Consider the following 10,391-nt stretch of genomic DNA (forward strand, 5'->3'; position numbering starts at 1 on the left):
TAGTGTATTTTGAAGAATAAATTATTCATCAGATAGCTTAAAACTTTAGAAATTGTGACATTTTTGTGTTTTTGTTTTGTTTGTTATGGTCTCAGCAGAATTTTATACATGCCCTCAATGTTCAGCATCCAAGGCCGATTCCAAAACTGAGTCAAAATTATTCTGAGGCCAGGACTGGTCAAAATATGGTTTCAAGACCTAGGACTAGTCTTGAGTACTACTCCTATGTGACCAGCCCCGTCCTCTGTGTGTAGTCCTTAAGGTGAACCAGTAAGACTTGGAGTCCAACTTCCATGGGCCAAATCTTGCCAATAACTGATTTTATGACATCAGTTGCTTATGCAAACAGCTTGTCCATTAGTTATCACACAGCCCCACAAGCCCCACCTAGTGATTAGAGGCTTAGTATATACAGGTATGTGGCTTTTTTGTGAGCAGTGAAGCTGTGGATGCACTCTGATTTGGTTGCTGTGAGTTTTAAATAAAGTATTTGATTTTTATGTAAAATGTCACTCATTTGGCCCTACACACACACACACACACACACACACACACACACATATATACACACACATACACGCACGCACACACACACGCACATAAAACAGGCCATGAGCTAAGCGCTGCTGTTCTCTCCTCCCACCTGCAGGAGGCGTGCGAGGCCCTGCTGGTGCAGCTGAGGGAGGTGGTGGAGGCCGGCAGGGCGGGGTCGGCCGGAGCGGATGGGCACGGGGACGGGGGCGGGGATGGGGGTGGGGACGGGGGCGGCTTCACGCTGGTCATCGACGGCCGGACGCTGGAGTGGGCGCTGCAGGAGGAGCTGGAGGAGACCTTCCTGGAACTGGCCTGCCAGTGCCGCGCGATCGTTTGCTGCCGGTCCACGCCCCTGCAGAAGAGCCAGGTGGTGCAGCTGGTGCGGGACAGGCTTGGCGTCACCACCCTGGCCGTAGGTGGGTGTTCTGCCCGCCCTGTTCCCCTCCTACCCCCACAGGGACTACCACCTACCACCACTCCACGGGACGTCCAGCAGAACTTTACATTAAAGCTCCAAGACCGTTTGCATTCACAGTAGCTGTTGCTCTGCTCTTTGTTTCTGTGTAATGAGCCGCGCACCCAAGGGGAAGTTCAGGTAGTTGCTGCATAATGTTGCATTGTTACCATGCAACTATCCTTTTATCAGGAGCTGTGAAGTAAACTGCAATCATTAAGTGATGAACAGCACGTGTTTAAGTTACCGTTGGCCGATTAGATTCCTCGGCCTGAGGCCCAGGCCAGTTCTGATTGTCGCTACGTCTTGGCTGATCCTCTCATATTACATAGATTTTATCTATTTTGATATAGATGTTATTATTATTATGTGTGATTCATTCATTTCATTAATTTTTGTCATTAAGTAGACACTCTTATCCAGAGCTACTTATGAAGTCCGTTGATCAACTGTTGCATGAAACCAGTTGTGTGCAGTTGGATCATTACCAGCTTTGCACACCTGAAATTATAGTTGAGCTTCTATTAAGTTGTACAGTTTTATTGAAAGCAATAAAAGTTGCTTTGTGTAACACCAGCCTTAGACCAATCCTTTGTGTACTCACTGCCTTAGTTACATACAGTGACATCACACTGTGTTCAGTAGTACCCTGACACAGATGTCTCTGTATGGCCTATGTTCAGTACACTCTATGAACTGGGCTGGATATTTATTCATGAAATTCATGAGCAGTGAATTCTTGCCTCAAAGGTTGTAATAGCTGTTTCCACCTGGAATTTGAACTCACAGTCCTTGGTCACAGGTCGGTTTTTGAAAGTAAGACGCGGCTTATTGTAATGGGTAGTCAAATCACTAGGGACTGCAATTTTCATGGAGTGAATGAATCCTGTTTATCACACTCCTGTTCTGTGAATATTGGACATGTGGACTGTTACTGTGATTAACTGTGGAGTGAAGAATTTTGGAGTTGTGTTTTGAAAGAGAAATAAAATGTACCTAGGCGTATCACTTAGGGATTATTTAGGTCTCATCCAGGCTTGTTAAACCCGATCCATCTGAAGTGCCTAGAGTTTCTTAAAGCACCACATGACTTCCCATGTCACCTGTGATGGTCATGGCTCTCTCTCGTTTCTGTGCATCAGGTGATGGCGCTAACGACGTCAGCATGATCCAGGTGGCAGACGTGGGCGTAGGGATCTCCGGCCAGGAGGGGATGCAGGTGTGTGAGTTCACTCTTCGTTTTCGTCGTCCTCATCTCATCAGACACTGTTTGTAATGCACAACAGCACCCTGAAAAGGAGGAAAATAAAGTTGTTTCTTGCTACAAGGTCTAATATGTTAAAGAGTGAATGATGCTGGTTTCCTTTAAAAGAGTATTTCATTATGAGGCTCTTTCCAGAGTGGCCTGTTTTACTTCCGTTCTTTCTTTCTTCTCAAGATGGTCTTTATATAAGACCATCTTGAGAAAAAACTTCCAGCAAACTGTTGAAATGAAGTATGGGAAACCCCTCTAGGTGTCTGAAGAAGTCATTACTCGTATAACCACTGCAAGTGTCTCAGCTCGCCTTTCTGGAACACCTACTCACTGTCCGTTTATGAAGACCGTTAGCGGTGCAGATGAGTGTAGTTCGTAGCAGCAGTCCTCATTTAACAGTCAAATGAGCCTAGCTGTTTTTACTCCATGCTGGCCTTTGGGCTGAAGAGCTGCCGGCAGCGCCACTCATGCCATCAGTAACCCGTGTCAATAATCCCTCAGGCCGTGATGTCCAGCGACTTCGCCATCTCCAGGTTTAAACACCTCCGCAAGCTGCTGCTGGTCCATGGACACTGGTGCTACACCCGGCTGGCCAACATGATCCTCTACTTCTTCTACAAGAACGTGGTGAGTACCTGATGGGGAGCCCACTGTCCCGAACGTCATGCACACTTACTCAGGTGGAGATGCAGGCCGGTTTAATATCCACTAGTTAAAACAAACTGCAGATCGGAACCCCTCTGTTAATGGGAAGCGTCAGCTGCCTTGGCAGGCTCATTGTGTTGTCTGCTTGCTTTACAGCGTACAGGAAAGTAATGTCATTCAGTTGCTTTTGATGTGTAATGTCTACAGACTCCGGTCACCACATGCAATGTATAAGATCAAGTCATGAAGGTGTTGACAGCTGGGGCCCCATGGCTGACAGTGAATCAGAGACTGGAGCAAGAGCTCAATAGTGTGCTTTTCCAGGGCTACCACCATATTGATTGCCTGGATTTAGGATTACTATGTGCATAGTTCAGTAAAAGGACCCCCAGGCATATTTTCAAGACTGGGCTAATAATAATGTTTTATAATTTATGTTATTATTATGTTTTATGTTTTATTAATTAAAACTGGCGTCTAGCAATCTTTTGCTATCAATTGCTTGCGATTAAAAAATAACATTTTGAGTCCGTAATATTTGGCATTGACGCCAACACCAAGTCCAGTTATTCCTGAGATCAAGACGAGATTGAGACTGGTCAAAATATGGTCACCAGACCAAGAGCAGAGTACTGCAGCCTTGGTAATCGCCTTTTCCAAACGGTTAGTCTCACAGCAGGTGGCCAGGTTTTCAGAAGTTGTTTCTGACACAGCACTCCTCTCTGTCTGTCTTGCCTGCAGAACTACGTCAACCTCCTGTTCTGGTACCAGTTCTACTGCGGCTTCTCTGGTGCCACCATGTCAAACTACTGGGTGCTCATTTTCTTCAACCTGCTCTTCACCTCAGCCCCACCCCTCCTCTATGGCATCTTAGACAAGGACGTCTCGGCAGACACCCTCATGCAGCTGCCGGAGCTTTACCGGGCTGGCCAGAACTGCAAGGTACCGGAGATCAGATCCGAGAAACCCCCACCTGCCTTTTGATCTTCGCCTTTGGCTTTTGTGTCACATTGATTGAACGCAGTTGATTCCTGGAAAGAAAGTGCTTGGTTTTTAATGGGGGGAGGAAGGCTTCTTGGGTTATCCTGTGAGAGTATGAACACCAGGGAAAATGCTTGGTTGGATGTACAGTTCCAAGCATTTATAAACCAGGCTTGTAAGGGCCAGTGATTTAGTGTGTGCTTGCAGGATCCAATGAATAACCTTCCCTTCAGTTCCTTTTCAAAATATTGATTCAATTTTCCCAGAAAATGTCCATTTAATTTCATGTTTCAGTTTAAATCATGCTTTACGATGAATGGAAAATCAACTACTGGTAATTAAATCAAAAGCACTTACTGCACATTGTTAAAATGCCGATTCTGGCAAGTGGCTGTGAAACAGCTTTTGGGTTTGACAGAATATGTCTGTGTTCATTAATTAATTCATTCGTTTTTTTAAATCAAGTCTCATAGAAGCAAATTTCTAATTGCGTCACATCTGTCAATTGCATTTGACATGCCACTCTTATTTAGTAGTCATGGGTAGGGCTCCCGAGTGGCTCAGTCGGTAAAAGCACTCGTTCCGAGTGTAAACTGAACGCTACGGCCCGGGTTCGATCCTGGCCGTGTCACTAGCCGACAGTGACCGGGAGCTCACAGGCAGAGCACATTGGCTTCATTCTGCCGGGGATAGGGGTGGGTACGTCGGCAGGGTCTTCAGTCCCAATAGCAACAGCGACCCCTGCTGGTCAATCGGCCGCCTGTGGTCCATGTGCCAAAGCTGCATATGAAATGTCTTCCTCCGACTCATCTCTGTGCTAGCTTAGCTTGTGGACCGCAGTGCGAAAAGAAGCAGCGGCAGACATCACGTGTCTCTCCTGGATTGGCAGAGGGGGTTGTGCAATGGGACCGAACATCAATGACAAATTGGGCATTCCAAAAAATTTGGGGAATTGGCCATTTCAAATTGGAGAGAAAAATGGGGAAAAAAAAAAAAAAAAGTAGTCATGGGTAAATTAAGATGGCTCTCGGGTCAGTGTATACAGTATAGCAGTGTTCCAGTGTATTCCAGTGATGCTAATGGAACACCTTCTGCTGCTTACAGGGAGATACTTCATATGTGAGATGGAGGAATATGTATATGCGCCTGCATTGGAGGGGAGTTAACGTCTACGTGTCTTGTCCTCTTTGCAGGCCTACCTGCCCTCCACCTTCTGGTTAAACCTGCTGGATGCGATGTACCAAAGCCTGATCTGCTTTTTCGTCCCCTACTTAGTGAGTACACCCCTATACTTCATCCCATATTTAGAGAGTACACCCACATACTTCATCCCGTATTTAGAGAGTACACCCACATACTTCATTCTGTATTTAGGGAGTACACCCACATACTTCATCCTGTATTTAGTAAGTATACCCCCATACTTCATTCCGTATTTAGTGAGTACAACTCCATAGTTCAGTTGGAGTGCAGTCCTCCATGTAGTCTGGTCAGAATTCACAAGGTTAACATGATGAGAGCAGCTGAGGAACAGAGGGGACCGTGATCTGTTTGCTTTTTATGAAGTGCCTGAGACTGTGTGTCACGCTCTCCAGTATAACACACACAGGCGGCAGCTGATTGTTCATATTGTATTGCTCTTTATGGTGAACAGAATTGTAGGGAAAAGGAACTGGCTTTTTCCACAGCACAAACGCACACAGAGCTCACTTTTTCTCTCCCTGTAGCACAGTCCCTCAGTGTTCCGCGCAGACAGAAAGGTGGGTGGGGAAGGTAATGGGGTTGCGCAGTAGCTGTAAACAGCCGTAGGCATAGCAGCAAACTCCCTGGCTTCCTCTCTGAGGCAAACGCCCGTTGTCATTCATAGGGGTAACAGAGTTTGAAGGAGTGCTGATCTGTTATGAATAGACAGCTGATCTAGGTCAACTACATTGCTTACATTTTGACACGTAAATGGTAAATGGACTGCATTTATATAGCGCTTTTCTACTCGTTTGAGTACTCAAAGCACTTTACAGTTATATGCCTCACATCTACCTACCAGTGGCAGAGGCTGCTATACAGGCTTACCAACTGGCCACTGGGAGCTGTTGGGGGTTCAGTGTCTTGCTCAAGGACACTTCGACACTCTGCCAGGATGAGCCAGATTCAAACCAGGGACCTTCCAATCCCCAGTCGACTGCTCTACCTCCTGAGCCACTGTCGCCCCGCCATATGTTTATCTGTCTGGATTTTTACTGAATAAGTTGGGGTCAAGGGTCTCGCTCAGGGTGACACAGCAGTGGATTTGTGACTGCAAACGTCATGTTATTGTCCATTCCCACTGCAGGCTTATGCCGGCTCAGACATCAGCGTGTTCTCCTTCGGGACGCCCATGAACACCTCAGCCCTATTCATCATCCTGCTGCATCAGGTCATCGAGAGCCACACACTGGTGAGTGGAAACCCAAACGAGGGCCACAGGGACACAGCGCCCCCTGGTGTGAGGGAGTGCTTGCAACCTGAGCCAATAGCTCAGCTCAGTAGCTCTGTAGCTTGAAAGTCGCTTTGGATAAGCGTCTGCCAAATGAATAAATGTAGTAGCACACTGTACAGAAAAAAGGAATCTGTATGTAATTACTACTGTTCTCCTCTTAGCAATAAAATTTGGTATAGTCATTTTCCAAAATGACCTTTTTGAGGCCAGACCTTTTTGTGGTTTCCATATCTGTTCCAGGTTATGTTATCTAAATTTCAGGGTGAACCCATTTTTACTGTTCTCCAGCAGTCCTGTATCATTGGGGAGTGTAAATACTAAATGCTAAGTGTGTGCTCTTCAGGATGCTAACGATTTGCTGCCTGTCTGTCTCTCTGTGTGGTAGACGTGGTTGCATGGGGTAGTTCTGCTGGGCAGTGCACTGCTCTACTTCGCCTTCACACTGGTGTTCAGCGCCACCTGTGTCACCTGCAACTCCCCCGCCAACCCGCTGGGTATCGACATCCGCCACATGTCCGACCCAGTCTTCTACTGCGTGTGCGCTCTCACCACCCTGCTGGCGCTGCTGCCCAGGTACCCACACACTGACAGTCGCATGCTGACACAATCCAACACACACATTTACTCTCACATGCAGACACACAGACACACCCACACACACACAGACACACACACACACATAGATATGTATATACACAGACGCAGTGTCATTCACAGACACTTCTCAATGCAGAGATACACACAGATACACATTACATTACATCACATGCATCTAGCAGATGTTCTTATCCAGAGCGACTTCCAGCGCAATAGAACATAAGTGCGTCTTTTCAAGTTAAATGAGGTGTGTAGACGGTCAAACACTCTTAACAGCCCAGCTGACTCTCACTTCTCTGTCTCCTCCAGGGTCCTGTACCACAGCATCTGGAACACCCTCTTCCCCTCTGACATCACGAAGGCGGCCTGCCTGGATAGGCTGAGCCCAGAGGAGCGCTGCTCCAGGATCCACAACTGGAGGGAGGAGCAGATGCGCGCCTCACCCCTCCTCACCACCGTCGTGGTGGACCCCGTCCTGTCCGGCGGTGATCTCTGCGACTGCAGTCCTGACACACACTCAGTTGTATCCTGACAAAAGCGGAAAGGACCGCAGGAGTGCTCAAGGACCCTGACCGGAGAAGGACCGTGCCAATAACGGACTTAACCGCTCTGAGAAAGGCATCCCGTAACAGACATCTGAGGACAAATCGCACCCACAGTGCTGGGACAGGCGCCGAAAAGCGAGGAATGCAGATGCACGCTGAGGAGTAAACTGACCGCTTCGACGTTTCGAATGTACCGCATCAGGCCGCGTCCCGTTGGAGGACGGAGGCTGCTGGAAAATGCCTGTGATGTTCACAAACTGTGACCTGCTACATGGGGGCGCCCATGTGCCCACAGTTTTCCCACCAACTGGATCGAAGTCACACCTCACATTGTGTTTATATCCATGTGTGGCTTTTCGGGCGGCTCAAGTCACTTTAGCAAAATGGCGAGACACAGCAGCCACTAAACAGCTCAAGTCTTCCCAGTTGTGTTCAACCCATGTTCCAGAGTCAAAAATACCATTCTCGTGTTCTGTTTTAGCAGTCACATATTCTAGTTCAGCACATTTTTATACAAGCAGTTTATGTTACGATGTTCATAAGAAGCTATTCATCATCAGTTTTATATTTTTTGAATTGTATGACCAAAGCACCACAATCTTATAGATATGGTGCTCCTGCCAGAGTCACGGGTTGTAATTCCATTATAGTTCTGCTAATTCAGGAAGTTAAGGTCATTAATTAAAAAATCATCATCAGAATTAATGGGCAATTTTCAAATCATGAATTGAATTTCAGTTCATCCCCTGAAATGAAAAGGAATTGAACCTGACTCTTGCTCCTACCATACCTCATGTTGACCCCACAAATGGACAATATTTATATGTTTTGGAATTTTGTGATGAGTTTGTGTCACGCTGACAGTTAATTTCTTAGTCTTGAATGTTAATGACACTTCACTCAATCGCTTACTGTTACACTAAGTTAGCAACATTGCTCCAAATACATGACTGGATAAAAACATAACTTGAGGGGATGGTAGTCACTTTTTGAAAGAAAAAAATTATTTTTAGTTTACATTAGAGTCAAGAGATTCAATGCAATGTACAGAATGTGTTTACAAGCTGCTCAGAAGGGTCTGGCTTACAAAGCAGATAAAGCCTTAATTTACAAAATTGTATATATTCCTACAGAATGTAATTTTGTATTACCTTATAGGATTTATGACCTACTTTTCTGATGCAGGGTCTTACTACAAAGGCATATTTTTTGTGGCATCGACCTGATTACGTCACGAATTTGGCTGGTCCATATTTTAGCGGGTGTATCTGCCGTATTTTTTCACGTGCAGTTCTAAAATGTGACGTGGAAATACTTGATAGACTTTGTTTAAATATGTTTGCACTCCATTTGAACATGAAGTACGGCAACTGATGCTTTGTGGAAGTTCTGTGAAACGGGTGCAATAGGAACAATTGTACGGTAAATCATTCAAAATGGTGCCGGACAAGTATTAGACTTGTCCCCTCTTACTTTATACAGGAAATCAATGTGTACTTCACACAAAGTGTTTGTGTCTAAAAGCACATTGAAATAAATTTGCAGGACTCAATTAAATGGAGATTTTGGTGTTCGTCTGTGCTTCCTGGAAGGTAACATACACGCGCGCGCACGCTCACGCCCTCACATTAATACTTTAAACAGTGATGTATAAACGTATTATTGGTGAGTGGACGCAAAATCGCAAGAAATTCAAACATAAAATTGCAATGGTTATATGAGGCAGTCGTGCGCATGATTATATCTAAATTCACTTTGCCTACAATTAAGTGTATGGCTTGAAGCTGGATGAATTATTTTCGTGTCGTGCATGTGGTACGCATAAGCATTGGTCCCCATTTGTGGACGTTCTGTGCAAAGTACGAACATTTTTCTTCATCTCGCGTACTCATGCGTGTCAGGAACATTGCATCATGAGGGGAGCTACAACTAACACGAAGGTGCTGTATGCTACTGAAAGATCACGACTTCGAAAGTCTTCTAAATTGTTTTAATACAATCCTGTATACATGAGTTATTCATAGGGAATGGTTATCTAATACCCATAATACGTGAGAAATATACAAAATAATAAAATGATCAATTTTTATTTTTCTGAATGCATCCAAAATATGTTTTGTCGTATAACGTCGAGATATTGCATCCAACGCTACCGATACTTTATACCGGATTTGCGCGCAAGGGAACTCAAGCCATACCTGTATACTGGCCTACCTTAGAACCCATTGGTGTTTTATTGTGATTAACATGCTAAAACCCTAGAATACTGAATTCTGTGCACGTTACAGCCCCGCATATTAGTGTAGTTTTCCCCAACCATAATCCAAACAGATAAAGAATATTTGCTCGTGCTTCTCTCATAGTAATTTAGGAACTGGTTGGAAATTTTGCACTCTTTCCTCAATGTGTGTACGAGCCAATTAGGAAGATAATGACTGAGGACGAAATTACAGATGGTGCCATTTTGGGTGTGTATTGTGTGGCATATGAGACTGTAAGATAATTCTGTGATCTTACATGGCGTTAGATGGAAGAAAAGTTTGTAATGAGTCAGGCCTCGATTCCACTGGTTGTTTCTGTTGGAAACTTTAAAAGGTCCTGAATCTCGTTTGTGCAGAAGTATGAGTTACGCCAGGCCAATCACGTAATTTGTCGGACGGCATACCTGGCATCCCAGTTCCTTATTATGTTGAATTTAAGGTCTCTTTGGACATAGCTCTGTCCAGGGAGTATAGATTGAAAGCATTGCATTACTTCTAATTCTACCAAGCGATGTGATTTCTTCCCAGCTGATAAATGATCGTGGCTTGCTGTTCTGTGCTTAATATTTAAGGTTATCTGCCACACCTCACGCTTTTTCTGTGCACTACACTTGGTGAAATCCTCTAGTATTATTCCCCTCTA

General features: G+C 45.1%; 1 protein-coding gene across 1 annotated transcript in view; it reads left to right on the plus strand.

The window, feature by feature from the left end:
• atp10d (ATPase phospholipid transporting 10D) overlaps nucleotides 1–9,032 on the plus strand; it is a 29,257-nt gene extending 20,225 nt beyond the window's left edge. The window contains exons 17-24 of the mRNA XM_036516382.1: nucleotides 650–950; nucleotides 2,131–2,207; nucleotides 2,745–2,870; nucleotides 3,630–3,830; nucleotides 5,063–5,143; nucleotides 6,199–6,303; nucleotides 6,731–6,918; nucleotides 7,252–9,032. Coding sequence (XP_036372275.1) covers nucleotides 650–950; nucleotides 2,131–2,207; nucleotides 2,745–2,870; nucleotides 3,630–3,830; nucleotides 5,063–5,143; nucleotides 6,199–6,303; nucleotides 6,731–6,918; nucleotides 7,252–7,474 — 1,302 coding nt within the window. The 3' untranslated portion in view covers nucleotides 7,475–9,032. The remainder of the gene's footprint in view (nucleotides 1–649; nucleotides 951–2,130; nucleotides 2,208–2,744; nucleotides 2,871–3,629; nucleotides 3,831–5,062; nucleotides 5,144–6,198; nucleotides 6,304–6,730; nucleotides 6,919–7,251) is intronic.
• Nucleotides 9,033–10,391: the final 1,359 nt, after the last annotated feature.

The sequence above is a fragment of the Megalops cyprinoides genome, chromosome 22, assembly GCF_013368585.1.
Source record: "Megalops cyprinoides isolate fMegCyp1 chromosome 22, fMegCyp1.pri, whole genome shotgun sequence".
Classification (NCBI taxonomy): domain Eukaryota; kingdom Metazoa; phylum Chordata; class Actinopteri; order Elopiformes; family Megalopidae; genus Megalops; species Megalops cyprinoides.